This window comes from Ictidomys tridecemlineatus, chromosome 10 (assembly GCF_052094955.1).
Source record: "Ictidomys tridecemlineatus isolate mIctTri1 chromosome 10, mIctTri1.hap1, whole genome shotgun sequence".
Classification (NCBI taxonomy): Eukaryota; Metazoa; Chordata; class Mammalia; order Rodentia; family Sciuridae; genus Ictidomys; species Ictidomys tridecemlineatus.
The window spans coordinates 58,268,538-58,289,351 of NC_135486.1; the positions used below are offsets into that span (position 1 = coordinate 58,268,538).

A 20,814-nucleotide genomic window follows, 5' to 3' on the forward strand; every position below is an offset into this window, starting at 1 on the left:
CTTCATCTGTTGACAGGCACCTAGGCTGATTACATATCTTGGATATTGTGAATAGTTTCATAATAAATATGTGGAATCCTCTTGTGAAACACCACTAATAGATAAAGTACTTCCCTTTTTCTCCTTTTGGAAATCAGGTTTAGTGCCACAGAATGTGTCTTTGAAATTAATCTTCTCTATAGGAGTCTTGCTAAATGGAGGTGTGTGTTACACTCAGCCTCTGTCTGTGTGTCTGATGTATAGTGTTAATGCCTAAATGTCAGGGCACCCAGACAAAATCCATATGTTAAAATTCTACTAGGAGGCAGAGCCTTTGAGAAGTGATAGATCATGGTGCTTTCTTCCTTTATTTATTGGATTGGTGCTCTTATAAAAAGAAACCCAAAAGAGGTACTTTCCATCATGTGTGGATACAGCAAAAAGTCATACTCTGTGAACCAAAAAGTGAGTCCTCACCAGGCCTTGTGCTGACAGATTGATTTTAGACTTTCCGGAACATTTTAGAACTGTGAGAAATAAATTTCTGTTGTTTATATGCTACCCAGTTTATGGAGTTTTTTTGACAGAATAAAACAGGTACACCTCTTTTCTATTTGGGAGCATATGATTTGGAAACCTCCCATATCCTTTGTAATTCAAGTTGATTGATTTCAAAGCTGCTGTTGTAATCAAGGTTAATTCAAATATATGATGATTTTCAAACTTCTCATTTTCTAATTTTCCCATGGTTATCCACTTTAACAATGCTTGTGAGCCTTGTGAATTTACTGCGGGCTATCTATAGAATAAGGAATTTTGTTTGGCTATTTAGCCCTTAGTGCATACCAATCACCAGTACTAACAGCAGTATCTTACAAGATTAATCATTGTTTTTACTAGTTAGTAACTGGTCCATTTTCCTACTCTTTGCCTGTTTACTTTTGCACTTCTCAAAAGAAAATTTTCACCAGAATGGTAGTCTAGGTTTTGTTCTTCAGTTTCTACTGTCAATAAACATGTTAACAATTAAAGTAAAATGTTTAAGCTGTTTGATGGCAGTAAGTCATTGGACCAGGAATCCCAAAATTTTGTGTAGCTACTGATCATTCTGTGACTGATATGCCAAATGAACAACATAATATGAACCAAAATGCAGCTTCAGTGATAGTTATGAAGAGACAGCCAGTCCAGGATCTAGGACCAAGCAGAGCACACACCTTAATTCTCAAGTCTAAGAGGACCTTTTTTCCCTTTGCCTATTGAAAATCTTTGCACATTGTAGTCAGCTTCATGTAGAACAAAAAAGTCACAGAAATGGAAGATCAATCACTCACATGCACAGCAGGTCAGGTGTAATGGAAAAGAAGGATATTCATGTTTGCTTGCTGGAGACTTTTTGCTTTTTTCTTGAAGAACCCCTATTTTAAGGCTAATTATGGCAAGTTAGCTGCTACCAGGTGACTTTTTTATTTCAAAGTAACTCTGGCTGAAACCACTGTAAACATTTTAAAGCTGAACACTAACCCTGGGGAATCCCAGTGATTTCAAAGGGTCTATTGGCAAACTTACACATTAGACCCCTTTTGGTATCTCCTTGAGAACTGTGACAGTTTAAAGTTGTAATCGAAAAGTGATTCCTAGTCTCTAATAACGGAATATCATTGAAGGATTCACAGATAGCTTCTACATTGTTAGGCTGCAGTGGTCTGATTTCAGAGTAGAGTAAAAAAATGTGGTAGGACCACTGTAGAGAATTTAGTGAAGTAGAGCAGAGTCTCTGCTGGGGGCACATATCTACCAGGCTCTCAGTGATTGACATCTAATGTTAGTTACCTGTTCAGTGATAAGTTCATGTCACCAATCCTGATGCAAAGGAACAGTGGCACAAGAGGCTGAGCCAGAAACAGATTATTATACTCTCTTCTTATTTTGCAAATGTTCTAAGTTGTGAATCCTAAGAGCAACTACAGAAAGAGCTACATTCCATTTAGAGAATTCAGTAAATACTTACAATCCAGGAATCATTCTTGGTTCCTCTTTGCTTTCACATTTGTTTTTCTCACAGGTTTCCCATCTCAGTTGACAGCACCACTTCACCCAATTGGGAATAAACAGGAGTCTCCCTTCATATATCCTTCCTTCAGGATGCTCGGCAAACTGTGTCTATTACAGCTTCACAACGTATTCCAATTGCAACCCCTTCACATCATCTTTAATGCTAATGTGCAAATCCACATCACCATAATGTGGTGCTTCTATGTTTACCCTGATCCTACCCTGATAATCCATTTCCAAAGTACTCACTGCTCTTGATATTTTATTTCTTCTTTTTAGTTATACGTGACAGTATATTTTGACATATTTATACAAACATGGAGTACATCTTGTTCTAATTAGGATCCCAGTCTTGTGGTTATACATGCTGTGGAGATTTACTGTGATATATTTATAAATGTACATAGGAAAGCTTAGTCAGATTCATTCCCCTTCTTTCCTATTCCTGACCCCTTTCCTATTCCTCTTTTCCCTTCATTCCCATTTGTCTAATCTAGTGAACTTCACCTCTTCCCCTTCCCCCTTGCTTGTTATGTGTTAGCATCCACATATCAGAGAGAACATTCAACCTTTGTTTTGGGGGAATTGGCTTATTTTCCTTAGCACAATAGTCTCCAGATTCATCAATTTACTGGCAAATATAGACTTTATTTAGTTTTTGTTCACAGCAAAATTGCACAGGAATTACAGAGCTCTTCCTTATTCCCTCCCCACACATATATGGCATCCCACATTTCCACATCCCTCCCCATCAGAGTAGCGTATTTGTTACAGACAATTAACTACAACAATGCATTATTATCACACAAAGTTCATAGTTTACATTAGGGCTCACTATTAATACCATGCATTCTATGGGTTTGAACAAATGTATAATGATGTGTATCTGCTATTAAAGTATCATACAGAGTAGTTTCACTGTCCTGAAAATCCTCTGTGCTGTGCCTATTCATCGCTCCCTCCTAGCAACTCTTGTGAACATGGTCTTTTTACTGTCTCTATCGTTTTGCCTTTTCCAGAAAGCTCTATGGTTGGAATCATACAGTAGGTAGCTTTTTCTGATTGACTTCTTTCACTTGGCAGCATGCATTTAAAGGGCTTACATGTCTTTGGGGCTTGATAGCTTATTTCTTCTTAATGCTGAATAATATTTCATTGTCTAGACTACCAATTTATTTACCCATTCATCTAATGAAGGAAATCTTGGTTGCTTTAAATTTTTGGCAATTATGAATAAAGCTGCTGTAAACATCTATGTACAGGTTTTTTGTGTGAAAGCAAATTTTCAACTCATTTGCATAAATCCCAAGTAGTGTGATTGCTGGATCATATGGTAAGAGTGTGTTTAGTTTTTTAGACAGCCAAACTGTCTCCCAAAATTGCTATAGCAGCAGTGAATGAGAGTTCCTTTTGTTCTTCATTTCTGCCAACTTTTGGTGTTCTGGATTTGGGCCATTCTGATATGTGTATAGTGGCATCTCATTACAGTTTTAATTTGCATTTCTCTGATGACATATATGCAGAACATCTTATTTGCAATCTTTATATGTTATTAAGTGAGCTACTTTCTCAGATCTTTTGTCCAGTTTCAATTGGGTCTTTCATTTTCTTATCAAGATGTAAGAATTCTTTCCATCTTTCAGATAACAATCCTTTCTCAGACATGCTTTTTGCAAATTTTTTTTCTAGTCTATGGCTTCTCTTATCATTTGGTAGTGTCTTGCTCAGAATAGAATATTTTAATCTGAATGAAGTTTAGCTTATCAATTATTTCTTTCATGGATCATGCCTTTTGTGTCATATCTAAAATGTCATCACCAAATCCAAGGTCACCTAGATTTTCTCCTTTATTATCTTCTAGGAGTTTTATAGTTTTATCATTTTACATTTAGGTCTGTGGCCCATTTTGAGTTAATTTTTTGTGAAAGATGTAACATCTGTTTTTAAAAACATAAATCATGTGATCTTTAAGTCAGCTTTTTGGTCGCTGTGACCAAAAGACCTGACAAGAACAATCAGAGAGGAAAAGTTCATTTTAGGTCATGGTTTCAGAGGTTTCAATCCATAGCTCTGGGCATGAGGTGAGGCAGAACATCATGGTGGAATTGCATAGATGAGGAAAGCAGCTCAGGACATGGCAATCAGGAAACAGAGAGAGAGAGAGAGAGAGAGGGAGAGAGAGAGAGAGAGTGCTCCTCTCACCAGGGACAAAATGTAAACCCCAAAGGCACACCCCCAGTGACCTATCTCCTCCAACAGTTACTGCCTACAGTTACCACTGAGTAAATCCTATGGGTTATTCTGCTGATTAAACTCTAACTCTCATAATCTAATCTTCACCTCTGAATGTTCTTGCATTGTCTCACACAGGGAGCTTTTGGAAGACACCTCATATCTAAACCATAACATATGGAGTTACTCCCTTGTTTAAAACCGTTCACTGGTTTGTCTGGGGATATGGCTCAGTGGTAAATTGTTTTTCGAGTATCCATGAATCCCTGGGTTCAATCCCCAGCACTACCAAAAAGAAGCAAACAAAAAACACAGAAACACCACTGCAACAAAACACCTCTGCTGGTCATTTTATGTTTGGGATATTTGGAATGAAACTTCCTTACCATAACCCATGTTTCCTACCTAACCTAGCTATTTTGCACAGCTCCAAACTGATGTGGTATAATTCCTTCCCTCTGCTACATTAGCTTTCTTTCTGCCTCTTGGACATGCACAGCTCATTCATAGCGTATGTTGAAGTGGGATTACAGAGCCAAGAATCTGTAGTCAGCAAATGAGCCCGAGCATGAATCAAATGACCAAATAACTCTGGAAGGTAAATGAAGGAAATTCCAGGGTAACTGCCTCAAAAGACATCTTTGAGTTTCTGAGTGGTGAACAGGGAGACTAACAGGGTCAGAAACTGAATTAATTGGTAGCTGCCTAAGAACATAAAGAGAGCTGGTTTCCATTCCTATCTCTCAATGATGCTCCTCACCAGGAGTTCTCTTGATTGTTCTGATATAAGTCTGTCTCTGGCACAACTTAGAAAAATTTACTATGTGGGCTGGGGGTGTTGCTCAGTGGTAGAGTATGTGTTTAGCATGAGTAAGTACCTGGGCTCCAGCCCCAGAGACAAAAAGAAAGAAAAGTGTAATGCCATGAAAGGAACTAAATGGTATTTAGTTTCTCTTACAGATATCAATAATGGAACCAAGAGTTCCAGTTTCTGTTTTGCACCTTATGAAGACACACACTCTTTCAGTAATGTTTATCAATGATGTCCTCATTACTCCTTCAGGAATGGGTTCCATAATATTAAATGCTACTTTCTAATAAATAATATTACAATAATGTTACAATGCAGTTTAGTTCTGTTGAAAATAAATTCACTGTTGAATCACTGGAAATGACTTATGATTCTATTCTGGACCAATGTAAATAACATTTTATTATTTCTTAAGTCCAACAATATTATGTACTTAATACTGTTTCCAGAAAATAGTACATATTTGAACAATTTTATGGAGTGCTTACTTAATAATGGTAACGTTATTTATATCTTATTGAGAAGATATATCTAGTTCTGTAGAAAACCAATTTATGCATAACGTTTTATGTGAATCTGGTGCCAGCTAGTGGCACCTATTATATATGCTTTAAAAAGATAACTGCTTTTTTTTTTCAATAACAAAGAACAGCATGGTCTTGTTGGGATAAAGAATAATTACTTAAGATAAAATTTTGAAACATATTTATCTTCTCTATTGGGAAGAACCTACAGTGAGAATGGACGTCTGAAACTTCCTATCATATAATGTCCTGTGTCAGCTTCCACCTAGTTGCTCTGTTCCCATTTTGTGTCTGTTGGTCTTGTTGTATTAGGAGGTTATTGAAATATGGATCATGCCTTCATTTCTGTATACCATCATGCATCATAAGATCTGACAATTAATTAATTAAAGCATAAAGAAATATTCCTTGAATAATAAAAGAATGCCAAAAAAAAAATCATTGCCATATTTCATTCACCATAGTGCCTGACATTTTTTTCAGGGGTAGGAGGGGGTACCAGGGATTGAACTCAGGGGCACTCTAATACTAAGCCACATCCCTAGCCTTATTTTGTATTTTATTTAGAGACGGGGTCTCAGTGAGTTGCTTAGGGCCTTGGTTTTGATGAGGCTGGCTTTGAATTTGTGATCCTCCTGCCTCAGCCTTCAGAGTAGCTAGGATTATAGGCATGCACCACAGCACCTGGCTCAGTGCCTGACTTTTGAAAGAAGTTATTCAGAGGTTATCAGGGCTAAGTCTTAATTATTCAGAAAAAAATATTAGACAAACTTGGACATCTAAGTTTTTGTTGTTGTTCTTTTTTTTTTTCTGTTTATTTGTTTGCGATGCTGGGGATTGCATCAGGGCCTCGAATATGGCTTGGAAAGAGCTTTACCACTGAGCTTCAACCTCAGCCCTTTCAAATTTGTGATCCTCCTGCTTCAGCTTCCCAAAATGCAGGGATTACAGGGGGCCACTACATCCAGCCATCTAAGTTTTTTTTTTTTTTAATTTTTAAGAATCCCCTAGATAAGTTAGGTACCATAGACCTGCTAAACCATTTGCTATCTCAAGAGGCTCTTTAGAAATGACAGAAAACTTGAGGACACTGAGACTGGCACCTCAGGTCCAGCTTATCGGTTATATTATTTTAACCATTTAGATATTAATGATCAATTTTGAACTGGCAAATGTGATTTTTCAGGGATGGAAGCTGGATTATAAGACAAACCTAATGGTTCAGTCTGTGATGTTTGCTCTTACAGTCAATTAGCTTATGACTATTGTTAATAATTGACACAAGTAGGAATTTTAGATAGCTGTTAATGATTTATTAATCAAATTTAAAAAGCCATAGTTTTTTAAATTTGGAGATAAAAATGTTAATTCTCTTTTGGGCTGCAGGTCAGATATTGAAGGAAAATTCTACTTTATGCCTTTAGTAGTTGGTGAAATTCATTATGCCATTTGTTAACTATCCCATTTAATTTGAAGTCAAATTGGTTTAGAATCCTAGCTTTTTATGGGAAGAATTTTAAAATTCAATTAATTCAGAGTCCTCAAATAAGTAAAAATATAACATACACACACACACACAATCTTATGCTGTCTATAACTGATTTATTTCCTCCTCAGAAACCTGTTTGACGGATAGTTTCAATGAGCATTCTCTATGCACTGCCATAATTTATATCACCAGTTTAGATAACTCAGTCACTTTTGGATGATCACATTTACTGTCTTCCTCAGACTTTCTTGGCAGCTAAGAGTGGTTTGGGAGTGGAGCTTCAGGTATTGAGGTTTTGTTTATATGATCTGTGCAGTGGGGAATGAGAGCCAGACGTCCACAGAACATTTTCTTGATCCTGGTTATTTCTGCTTTAGACAGGTTGGAATGGTGGTCTGTCCCCAGGACTGCTATACAGTACCATTCCCTGGCACTCACTATTGGGATTTGTCTTCAGACATTTGCTCTCAGCCTGAAATCCCTGCACATCTGCAGCCTTTGTTTTAACTTCAGGCTTCCAATCACCTACTAGTCTTCTCAGAACTTATGTGCCCTTGGCTACGGATACTTGCAGCAAATCCTACGTATAAGAAACATTGTTTCGTGGAGAGAGGGGAGGGGAGGGGAGGGGAGGGGGGATAGGAAGGGCAGTAGAATACAACATACACTAGTATGGCAGTATGTAAAAACGTGGATGTGTAACTGATGTGATTCTGCAATCTGTATACGGGGTAAAAATGGGAGTTCATAATCCACTTGAATCAAATATATGAAATATGATATGTCAAGAGCTTTGTAAAGTTTTGAACAACTAATAATAAAAAAATGAACTGATGCAATTCACCACGTTAAGAGAATAAAGGGGAAAAATAAATGATTCTTTCAAGAGATGCCAAAAAGATGCATGTGATAAATTTTGAGTAGGTTCATAATAAAACTCTCAGCAAACTTAAAAAAAAAAAAAAAAGAAAAAGAAACATTGTTTCTTTCCTTCCACCTTACAAAGGGACATGTCTTCCTTTTCTTAAATATCACATACTAGTCATTCCCACCCTTCAACACAAAGAGGAATATCTGTATGACCTATCTTATCAAGCTTGGCTCTTAATACATTGGTATTGACATATCAATAGGAGAATGAAGCATTTCAGCGTCTTCACTTCCCTAATGGGTCAGGCTTAGGGAAGGAAGACTGCAATAAAATAGAAATTGAACAGGGAAATGAAAACAGAATGCTTTAATATTTTTAAAACATTATCTTTGTTACCTCTGGATCAGTGGTTGTGAACTCCGACTGCATATTAAAATCACTGGGGCCCTTTAAAATAAAACTAATGCCTAAATAGAACACAGAAAGGTTGAGAATATCAGGTACTGATCAGCTTGATGCTGGAAGTGAATTGCTCACTACCACTCAGTAAGTCAGTGCCCCTTCCCAGCGTGGTGCTCTGCCTTTGCTCTATACTAACAAGCTGATCACCATGCTTAACAGCTATTTTTATTCCTATTTAAATATGCAAACCAAATTTGTAGTTTATTTAACACACATACTATAGTGTGTGTGTGTGTGTGTGTGTGTGTGTCTCCATAGTTTACACGTAACTTTGTAGAAAATAATTTAAGAAATGTTTTGCCAAGTACGGTGGTGCATGCCTGTAATCCAAGTGACTCAGGAGGCTGATGCAAGAGGACCACAAATCAATGTCAACTTCGTCAATTTAGTGAGGTCCTAAGCAATTTAACAAGATTGTGTCTCTAAGTAAAAAATAAAAAGGGCTAGGGATGTGGCTCAGTGTTGAAGTGTTCCCGGGTTCAATCCCTGGTACCAAAAAAAAAAAAAAAAAAAAAAAAAAAAATGGTGAAGTTCTCTTAGGAAGCCTGTGCTTTAAGGAGAAAGTTCTTTTAGGAAAATGTTCCATGTGTTCATTCTACAAAGCAACTCATTCTTCTAATCATATCAGCACTGCCCCTTTGCCCTTCCTCCCAACTCTATTCCAACTCCACAAAACACTTTCATACTCATTTTCACAAACATCTCATGCTCTTAATCTTCTTGCAACCTGTGAGAAGAAATTGAATAGTTGAGAAGAGATGTACAACTTGATTTTTTTCACTAATACCAGAGATCCCTAAATCCTGGGTCAAAAATCTGAAAGCATGGAAACACAATCCATGTAAACCATCCCTTTTTAATTACTTCTAAAGGTTGAAGTCCTTCCTAGCTCTCAATACCATGTGTTTCTGAGTCTCCTTCTTTGATTCATATTCCTCAGCCTTTGCCTACTGCTTCCAGGATTGTTTGGGGGGGAAATTTTGAGGTATATTTCCCATTCATAGTCTGTCTTTCCCTTTTATCCTCCTCCTCTTCCTCCTTCCTTCCTCCCCCCACTCCCTTTCTCCCTTTCTCCTTCCCTCCTACCTTTCCTCTCTTCCTTCAAGTACAAAGGGGGCTCACAGCTAATTGTTTCTGTGTGACCCACCAGCAATTCTAGCAAAATAACACTCCCCAGGCTGTCAGAAAGCCAGCAGCAGGCAGCCCTCCTGTTTAAAGGGATTCTCCTGCCTGGGAAAGAAGAAGCATAGTTGATTACCAGTTTCTTTCTTTATCTTCCTCTTTTTGGCTATAAACTCTTGTGTTATAGGTTAAAAAAAAATACACTGTGGGATTTGTGCTTCCTCAACTACTTGCAATTTTAGTTTCCCAACTTAGGAAAAACAAGCAGCTATCTAAAAGTAGTGTCGTTTTCTGACAAGTGTGGTGGCACACACCTGTAATTCCAGCAATTTGGGAGGCTGAAGCAGGAGGATTGCAATTTCAAGGCCAGCCTCAGCAATTTAGGGAGACCCTAACTTAACAAGACACTGTCTCAAAAAAAAAAAAAATAAGAAAGTGCCAGGTATGTGGCTCAGTGGGAACAACACCTTTGCATTCAATCTTCAGGACCAGTAAACAAACAAACAAACAAATAAATAAGTAGAAGTAGTATCATAGTTAATAAAGAAAGCCTGTTTCTGCAGGTATTTGCGTGCAGATATCATTAGGGGTTATTACTCCATTCCTTTCTGGATACTCTTGCTCTGTCTGTCCCATTAGCAGCTATAAATATCAGTAAACTACTTTACATGCAAAACCTAAGTATATTTTCTGATTTCTCTAGGAGTTGAGAATGGTATCAGAGAAATATAAAGGTGTTGTGTATTTCATTACTGTCCACTGCTGATGGAAGAGGCTGTGACCTTGTGGGAGGTGCTGCTGGTGACTGGGGTCATTATGGCATTTGCTCAGGTTCTGGAGAGCGAGTCACTTATGAAAGTACTAGCCAGATAGTTCACACCCAAAGATTCCTTTGTTTCTCTCTTTTTCCATTTCCAGCCTGGATGTGTAAATACTACTGAAGTGGACATTAAGAAGTCATCCAGAATGAGAAACCCACACAAAACAAGAAAGGTAAAATGTTGTGCAGCTGTTGATTGATGATGAGTTGTACTGTTCATACCTGGGGGCCACAGAACACCTTTGTCCTTTTCAAAGAACCTTTCCTGCTCCTCCTGGTCCTCCATCCCTCTCTCCTTAGGAAATGGTCCACCCAGTGTCCTGAGGTAGAAGAGCAGTGCTGACTGGCTCGGACAGGAGGGGTCAGGGAAACTGCAGACCCCTCTACTCTTTCTAAAGGATTAGGAAAGGAAGTTGGAGGTTATCTGAGAAAAAGGGAAAATAGTGAGGGCATTTTTAGATAAAAGTTTGAGGAAAGGGAGACTCTAAAATATAGGTAATTAGAAAAAAAGTGTAAGGACAATGTTTTTTTTAGCATCCACATTGTGTGACACAACCATAAGTTTAGAGTAGTACTTCAGTGTTTGTTCTGAGAGAAAGCCTAAGGGGAAAACTATTTGGAACTCAGTGACATTTTAAATAGCCCTTTGAAGCTGAGCACAGTAGAACATGCCTGTAAACTTAGCTACTCCAGAAGCTGAGGCAGGAGGATCACAAGTTCTAGGTTACTGTCGCATTCCTCGTGACTAAAACACTCAGGGTCACTCCAGGGGAACTGGGCTGCACGAAATAACCACACAAGAGACAGAGATACCTTTTTCTTTGAGGGTGCTATGATGGCTCCTCTGTCCTTAAGGGTCCTCAGAAAGAGAGAGAGTCCACAAGCAGGTGCTGACCCCTTTTATTGAGGAGAAGCCATTCAAATGAGGTAAGGGGTCAGGTTTCAAGGGGCTGAATCTAGCTTCATGATGTCTGCTGTCAGCAGGTTGACTGACATCTAGGAAGGCCACACCCACAGGCAGAGTAAGAGAAGGGGGACACACAAAGGGCATTTCCATGGAACATTCTATCCCAAACAGGGCAAGGGGTCATATCACAAAGGAACAGGTGAGTGTAGCTTGACCCATGGGGCTGCAGGAAGGCACGCCTACGCATGAAGACGCATTTGTTGCATTTTTACTATTCTCAAGATGGGGGCTACTGTCACAGCCATGTGAAAGTGGCCAGATCACTGGAAGTGATGGACAGTGCCTCAAACCAATCAGGAGAGGAAAATGCTGGTCACATAACATGGTGGCTTCCCACAGGTTAGCCTGGGCAACATAGCAAGAACCTGTTTCAAATTAAAATAAAAAGCTTTGTGGGTATGGTAGAGCACCCCTTGGTTCAATCTCCAGTACCTGACAAAATAAACAGCCCTTTGAAAACCCATAGCAGTGATATCTGCATAGTTTTAAAGTAATCTTACACACAGAAGACCTCTTTGTTAATTCCACTAAAAACTTCAATACACATAAGAATTTTTAGTCTGCAACAAGCATTCCCCAAAGGTCAAGGCTCTCTTTTCTGTGACATTTTCCTTATGTAGCTGTAGCATTTTCCAGAATAAGTATACTTGCAATAGGCTAAACTATAGTTAAACTAATTTTTGTAGTCTTATTTCATGCAGTCTTTTTCTTCTATCTCTAGATGTACAACATCATGTTCAAAGGTCCTAATGTTGCACAAGTACCTTTTTTTCCTTTGGAGGCAGTTTACCTTGATGTTAGGGAAAAGGAAGCCATGGGAAAGTGATACACACCCCATTTAGACATGATACTCAAACATTTTGCCCCTAAGAACTCTGAGAGAAAGAGGCAAAGCCCGGCTACATGTCTCTATTGCCGTTAGCTCTAGACTCAGCTCTTTCATCCTTGGTATTCATGCTCCGTGTGCCAGGTACTAGCTTAATGAACAAAATTCAAAAATGCAATCAGTGGCCTGGGATTGTGGCTCATGATATAGCACTTGTCTTACATGCATGGAGCACTGAGTTCGATCCTTAGCACCATATAAATAAATAAAATAAAGGTATTGTGTTCATCTACAACTAAAAAAAAAAAAAGAATTTAAAAAACAAAAATGCAATTAGCCACCTTCTCCCTGAATTCTGAGGAGTGATCCTTTAAAAATCTTTCTGTGTATCATGTTTTTCCCACCAAATCAGACATGCTCTGATTCAGAAGAGTAAAGATACAGATTAACAAGACAGAACTTCATCATGATAAAGTGATCAATCACCCACTCTTTATAGCCCTATATTCAGTATCGGTTTCTTACCTGGGCCTCAATGGGCATGTTTCTTGAAACTTTGAAAAGTATCCCTATACAAAGTTACTCTTCACATATCATTGGTCCTTATTTAATGATGGAAAAAAAACTTGAGGCATCACAAGTTGAAGTGCTGTAAAGAGGAATCCTTAAGTGTTAACTGATTTGTCTAGGACACAGTCTAATTCACTGTCAATCATTTGTAGTAGAATTGCAAGGCCTAACTGTAGAGCTGTGTAGCCCAAAAATTTGTCACAGAAAAACAGAAGTTCTGGGGAAAAAAAAAAAACCAATGGCAAGTAGTATAAATACCATTGTTTTCTACAATTAGAGAAAACTGATTTTCTCATTTTTTGATCAGTATAGCTTTTTATGGACATTAGTATGGAATTTGCTAGAATCCTCACAGACAATGATGATATTTTATGCAGAAGGCTTGAGGACTCTAAGCCACATACTTACTTGTCCTTTAGAATTCTTGAATTATCACCCAGTAGAGATAATTTGACATGTTTATCAAATGTGTAAAGAGAAGACTTGGTTGTATAGCTTTTGCAGATACTGTGTTAGGCCATATTTGGTTAGGAACTGGAAGGACCAATTAGAGAAATTAACAACTCTCCACTAAATGTCCAATTTACACAGCTCTTTGGATATTTCACAGTAAAACAGACAGGCAGGGCCTTGTTTCCACGACTCATGTCTAATAAGGGTGCAGACTGTGAACAAGTAGACAGACAAATGTCTGAACCTTAGTATAGTTACATATTTTATGTATTTGTCTACTGGGACTGCCATAACAAAATACCACACACTGGGCGGGTTATACAATAGGAATTTATTATTTTGTAGCTCTAGAGACAGGAAGTCCAAGATCAAGGTGCTAGAAAATTCATTCCCTGGTAAAGGTTCTCTTTCTGGCTTGAAATCAACCACTTTTTTTTTTTTTTTTTTTTTTTGCTGTGTACTCAGGAGCCCTTCCTCCTGTTACGAGGACACCAATTCTATTGGATTATTGTGGCACTCTCTGACCTCACTTAATCTTTATTACCTTCCCACATCACACATATTAGTTTGGGAGAACACAGCCCAGTCTATAACATAAAAGGAATAAAGATTCGTGATTCTAACTTTTTATCGGTGAATAATGATCTCACCACCCTCTGAAACAGCTCTGTCCAGGCTGAACAGGCTGCACCATGTGATTATAAAGGCAGAAATCTGCCGACTGCCCTGGAAGTCGCCTGTGCCTCATAGGGCTGTCTCCTTTGCACCTTCTCTTAGCTGTGTGATTGATCTTAGTCTTATATCCCACTAATGAAGAAGTAAAACCCCTGGACCATGTTTAATCTTTGAAAATGGATACTACCTTAGCAAAGAGGGCTGCTGTTCATTTCTTTGAGAATCGGCTGTGATAATATTTCTTATTTGTCATAACCCAAGTAGACTGGTCAGCTTTCAAATCTCACTTCTTAATTTTAACAGGCTTTACTGAAACTCAACAAAATAGTTAAAAGGTATACACTCAAGTCTCTAAGAAAGAATATAGGCAAGTTTTAAGGGGTGCTGTGTGTCTGGTGATCTTTGATTGGATACAAAAATTTTTACTCTAAGGGGCTGTGTATTAGTTTCTCCAAAGTAATAGAACTAACAAGATGTGTGTGTGTGTGTGTGTTTGTGTTTGTGTGTGTGTATACACAGAGAGAACAAAATTTTTAAGGAATTGACTTAAATGTTGGGCTTGGAGAGGCCAAAATTAGAGGCAGGAGAGCAGAGGCCAGAGAAACCTTACAGATGGAATCCAGAGGCAATCTAGAGGTAGAATTTCTTCTTATTCATGGGAAGCCAGTCTTTGTTCTATTTAGGCCTTCAACTGGTTGATGTGGCCCACCCACATGGTGGAGGACAATTTGCTTTACTCAGAGTTCACTAAATTAGACGTTAGTCATATCCAGAAAAAGCCCTCACAGAAACAACCAGAACGATGTTTGGCTACATATCTTGGCACCGTGGCCCAGCCATGTTGACACATAAAATTAACCACCACAGGCAGGACCTGTGACAATATGACAATAGCTAGGAGGGTCCAAGAACACAAAGCCAGAGGAAAATGACAAAATCATCTGCATGTGTTACTGAGGCACACTTTGGAACTGCCTCCTGTGGCTTCAGAACTCATCTTCCAAAACAACGGTCAGCTTGTTCTGTATCCTCTTGTCTTTCCTCCCCTGTCAGCTTCATCTAAACTTTGGTGTGCATTTAATACTATTGACCACAGCTCATGGACTGGAGCCTAGGGAGTAGGCAGGAGCAGAGCTGCAGCTGGCTGTGCCTGGACCCAGGAGCCCACTGGAGAGCACAGGAGCTCTCAGGCCCTCTCTCTAGTCGGTTTGCTCTGGTGAGCTGTCGCTACTGGCTTCTTCCACGTGGAGGCAGACTAGGTCACAGTCTGTTCTCTGTTGAAAAATCCAGAAGGAAAGAAAATAGTCTCACACTAGCCCCAATAAGAAAAATACTAGAGATTGTATTCCACATAGGCAGAAAATCTTCTTACACTTTGCACTTTAAAGCTCTATTTTAAAAGTCCATTTGGACTGCTAGACTGCTGTACCAAAATATCTTAGACTGGGAAATTTATAAACAACATAAATTTATTGCTAATGGTCCTGGAGGCTGGGAAATTCAAAAGCAAAGCCCCAGTGCAGAAGACTCTCTGTTTCCTATATGGCACCTTCATCCTGGGTCCTCTTTTACAAGGGCACTAATCCCAATCCTGAGGGCAGAACTCTCGTGGTCTCTTCACATCCCAAAGGCTCCACGTCCAAACACCATCACCTAGGGGATTAGGATTCCAACATGTAAATTGGGAGGGGAACACAAATATTCAGACCATAGCAGTTCTCTACAGACAACAAAGGAAAAAAATAGAAGAGAATTCTTCTTATTATAAAATGTGAAAGGAAATCATACATGAATAGATTCATATGGAGTCCAATCTGTTTCATTTAATGAATAATTTTTATAACATTATATATGAAAATGCCTGTTCTAGACACCATGGAGAAAAGGATGTGTTAATCAAGTTAAAACATCTCAACTAAATAGCTGATTTTGCTCACAAAGTTCAAAATGAATGTCAAGTTATTGATTTAACTTTCTCCTATCTGTAAACATTAAGACATTGCAAAGACTTCACTCATTTACCTCCCAGACAGCACTCTGACTAATGAAATTGGAAGTTTCTGGTGTTTACCTGCATGTTAGACAAAAATTAGAAATTCTATGTGTATTCTTATTTTAAAAATTTTAACATAATTGAATCAAGGTCTGGACATGGTGACATAGGCCAGTAAATCCAGCTGCTCTAGAAGCCAATGCAGGGAGATTGCAAGTTTGAGGCCACCTTTCTCAGCAACTTAGCAAGACCATGTCTCAAGATAAAACAGAACAAGACAAAAACAAAACAAAAACTTTTAAAAAGGGCTGTGTTGTAGCTTAGTGATAAAGCAATACTAGTACTATAAAAAGAAAAAAAAATAATGGTAAAAAGAATGGAAAGTTTATATCTCAGAGACCTTATTTTCCTTATCAAAAATTAATGTGATACAACTGAAGAAATATCAGGCACCCCAAAGTTCAACTATATAACTAGTGGTCTTTCACTTGCCTAATTTTTAAAAAATCAAACTCAAATGTTATTTCAGAATTCAAAAAGCTGTTTAAGCAAGTTCAAAAATGACTAGTATCAGTTTATTTAGGCTTTTTCTGCTTCTTCAATATAACCTCTGGTATTCCAGGCCTTAGGTCTTTTAATTTTTTCTTTATAATACTTATCACAGTTTTAATCATGCTTATTTGTGTGATTAGGCAACTTGTTTCCCTGGTACAGGATTGTAAGTTCCAATGGAGGAGGAAGCATATGTGTTTTGTTTGCTTCTATAACCCTTATGTTTAGTATTATATCCAGTATACAGAGGTGTTCAGTAAATGTTGAATGAGTGAATGAATGAGTAAACAAATGAAAAAAAGAGCAGGACAAGTCATTTAGCCCAGTGCTATGAATAGCATATGTTGTATTAAAATGGATGGTCACTGACAGGAAATAGGTTTGAGCTGGGACAAGAGAAAAGATTTATAAGGGCCTTTCTAAAATAGTCTGGAAGTGGATGACCCAGATGATTAAATCCAAGTCAAAGTGTGTTTTAAAAGGGCTAACAAGCAATAATGGGAGCTATAAAGAGAAAAAAACATCGAGTCCAAAGTGTCTAGGTTACAAAGCCAAGAAGTAATGTTGACAGAACATTTAGTTTCCGTCCAAGTGAAAGTAGGTCAGGAACAAAACACATTTGAACTTAGAGATACCCACAAGTTTGTTGATGGGCCGGAGAATGGACTCCATTAAGCATTTGAATCTACCTTCATCTAAATGACAATTTCTTTGCAAATCTATCTGGAAATGTTAATTTTGCAGGGCTCATGCAGATTTACTATGTCCTTATCTTTTATTTTCATGTTCAAAGAAGTACTCCAGGACACATCTAATGCTTTGTTTTAAAGTAATAATACTTTGATTTTTGTTGTTGTTGTTGTTGTTTTTAAAAAAGCTATTTGGATTCTCTCTTGAACTAACATGTTGGATGACTCATTCAGTTGGGGAGAAATTTTTATCCCTCAGTCTCTAGATCTTTCTTTATACTTACTAAGCAATGGGTCTCTCCCTAAAAAGAATCTTTTTAATTAATAGCTCTGACCTTTTGGGAAAATTAATTTAAAAAAGGAATTGCAGCATCAAGAATTTGAGGTGTGTGAAGCCTTAGGGGTTACTAATTTTGCATATGTACCCAATGGTGAGACTAACATCATAATGTAAGTAGGTAGTATTGAGACGGGAAGTCAGGGCACTCTGGGTCGTCTGATTATACCTTGAGAAAACAAGGCAGCAGAATCTGCAACATAGTCCTTCTTGTCAGTGTTCCATTTCATTCCTATGTGAAAATCAGGTAATTTTTATCTTCTCATGAGTTATTAAATTTCTATTTTATTTTATATCCACCTCTATTTTATTATTGAATCAATACTTATTAAATGTTATGTATTAAATTTTATTTTTGATAGCAGTGCCTTTTGGACTTTGATAGAAGCTTCATTAAATAAATTTTGAGCTACCTTACTGAAGATGTGATGCAAATTTTTTTCCCAGAAATCTGTGACTATGAATGGAATTTTGTCTTAACATTTATTTTTCATTTTAATATAGTCTGTCTATGGTTTACAAAATGATATTAGAAGTCACAGTCCTACCCACACACCCACACCAGAAACTAAACCTCCAACAGAAGACGAGCTGCATCAACAGGTGAGTCAGCCTAGAAAATGACTTTCAAATGATTATTTATCACTATTAACATTCACTATGCAACCAGATAGCAAATGTTCATAATGGGTATTTTAAAAGGTAATTTGTATGGTCACCTATTTCATATAGAATATTTGCAGGTAAAAATGTAATGAAGTTGCTAATGAGAGGACAAGAGATTGGGGACATTAAGTCCCATATCTAATGTTGCTAAGTGATCACCACAAAAAAAAAAAATTATGATTTTTATTTGTGTGGTACTAATGTCTTCAAACCTTGGGAAGTTTTTTCTTATCAACACTGGTATACAATCATAGTATATATTGCTTCTTTTTAAAAATCATTGATCAATAGTTTTTGCTTCAATAAATATTTCAAAGCAAACATCAATTTCTAATATCCAGTAATAATTAAATTTCTTGATTGGTTTAACCATCATTCCTCCTGCACATTTTGGACTCTTCTATTATTTTGTTATAGTATGGTTCATCAATAATGTGATTTAGAATTTTCTAGTGTATTTATAATCACCATAAAGGAAAAGCAATTCAGAAAAATTTTTATAGTTTTTCTCTATGTGTTTACATCCATGTAAGCATGTGTCATAATTTTATAAAATTATTCTCAAAACACATCTGACTGATGCTTTCTTGGGATAGTCTCAGGAGATAGGATTTATTTTGAAATTATAGTAAAAAATAAAAAATACATTTATTTTCTTAATTAAATATCTGTGGGGAATGGATTTGATTATTCACCTTGAATTAATGTTTAAAAACTCCACAACACTTTTCTAATAAAGTTACATTTTGTTATAGTAAGTAAAACATTCAAACTGTGCTGTTCTTAAGATATATGGTTATGTTTACATTCAAATACATTTTCATTTTTTGTTAACTATTCAGAGTGCTCTGTATTTGTCAACTTTGAAATTTTACTGACAGGATATACACCTTTTTGGAATTGCCCTCTGAGAATTTAGAGGTGAAAACTGTGGTGTTGTTATTTGTGTAACTAATTCTCTAACCTTCTTTTCAGATAAAATATTGGCAAATACAGTTAGACAGACATCGATTAAAAATGTCAAAAGTTGCTGATAGGTAAGTATTTCAAGATGTCTCTGTAAATTTAAAAATTGCATGAGACAGTTAAATATGTAGTAAGAACCAACTGTTGGAAGGGGAACTAAGATAAATAATTGGTTTTTGTATTTTCTTTATACACATAGAAAGCTTTCAAAGCATTCATTTTTTACAGTTTAAAGGGAAGCATGATCATTATTGCTTTAAATCCCAAGAGGTTCTATCTTTGTGCAGTCAACAATAAGATATAGCCAAGGAGTTAAATCTTTTCACTTCTACTCAAAGAATCGAACCTTAATTTACTGACTGTTTTTTGGCAACTCTGAGATTCTATAAATTGATCTGAACATTCACAGTCTACTCTGTTATTGCATGGTTTCAGAATTTGAATTAATCTCAAATTTTAGATTTGTCTTCTTTTTAAAAATCTGCTCTTAATGAAATTCAAATTCTTTACTTTGGGGCATTGCCAAAACCTATCTCTCCAACTTATTTTCTGGTTTTTAAACACAGATTTATTTTATTTATTTATTTATTTATTTTAGGGGCAGGTTTACTGGGGATTTAACAGGAGGTGCTTAACCACTGGGCCACATTCCTAGACCTTTCGCTATTTCTATTTTGAGACAGGGTTTCACTGAGTTGCTAAAGGTCTTGCTAAGTTGCTGAGGCTACCCCAATCTTGTGATCCTCCTGCCCCAGCCTCCCAAGCTGGGATTACAGGCGTGTGCCATCATGACCAACTAAATGTAAATGTTTTCTAAAAATATATTTTTGTCAGTGATTCTCCTTTTGCCTCATTCCTGTAATTATATTTGGCAATGATTTCCTTTTAATCCCTTTTCCTGGTTAACAAAGAATTGGAACAGACCCTTCCTGCTGCCCTTCAACATGCAGACCTCTTCCATGTTGCTTCATTTTAATGGAAGTGTAGTGACTTAATAGCTCAGGCGTGGGATAGATAAAGATAGGAATCTTTAGCTAAATTTGTCCACCAAAAAGCCCACTAAGTTGTTGCATTCATGTTATTGAAACATGAAAATTGCCATTGGGCTTTATTCTGTAATTGGGAAAGGATTCTTTGACCTAGAATTTTTATATTGCTTCTCTTTCTTTGGACTGGGTATAACTTCAGCCAGAAAAAATGAGGAAATTTTTTTTCTTCCTCCCTAGTCTACTAAGTTATACGGAACAGTATGTAGAATACGACCCATTTCTTGTGCCACCTGACCCTTCTAATCCATGGCTGTCTGACGATACTACTTTCTGGGAACTTGAAGCAAGGTAAATGACATTTTCTTTTCCTCACAGATATGTCACTTATTTCAGGGACTGTGTGAAATAGGAAGCACCCTGTAATTGGTTAATTATAATGATGGTTTTACTCTTTACATTTGATTCATGATTTAACATTATCATTCAAGATATTGCTTGAGGTTTTCAAACCCCAGGCATTTGCTTTTGCATTAAGATTTGCATTGTTGATGGAATGCTACTCAGCCATTAAAAAAGGATGGAATCTGTCATTCATGACAACATGGTTGGAACTGGAGATCAATGTGTTAAGTGAAATAAGCCAGGCACAGGAACAAAAGTATCGTATATTCTCACTCATATGTGAAATTAAAAAAAAAAAAAGTTGATCTTATGGAAGTTGAGAGTTGAGAAGTTGAGAATGGTGGTTACAAGAGGCTGGGGAGAA

At 37.2% G+C, this 20,814-nt stretch overlaps 1 protein-coding gene across 13 annotated transcripts in view; it reads left to right on the top strand.

Moving 5' to 3' along the window:
* The window catches only part of Rgs7 (regulator of G protein signaling 7), a 466,064-nt gene that overhangs the window by 413,491 nt on the left and 31,759 nt on the right, over positions 1 to 20,814 (top strand). For all 13 annotated transcript variants that reach the window (XM_040278402.2, XM_078022997.1, XM_078023003.1 and 10 more), the window contains 4 exons: positions 10,464 to 10,538; positions 17,932 to 18,030; positions 19,069 to 19,130; positions 20,286 to 20,396. In XM_040278402.2, the coding sequence (XP_040134336.1) occupies positions 10,464 to 10,538; positions 17,932 to 18,030; positions 19,069 to 19,130; positions 20,286 to 20,396 (347 nt within the window). The remainder of the gene's footprint in view (positions 1 to 10,463; positions 10,539 to 17,931; positions 18,031 to 19,068; positions 19,131 to 20,285; positions 20,397 to 20,814) is intronic.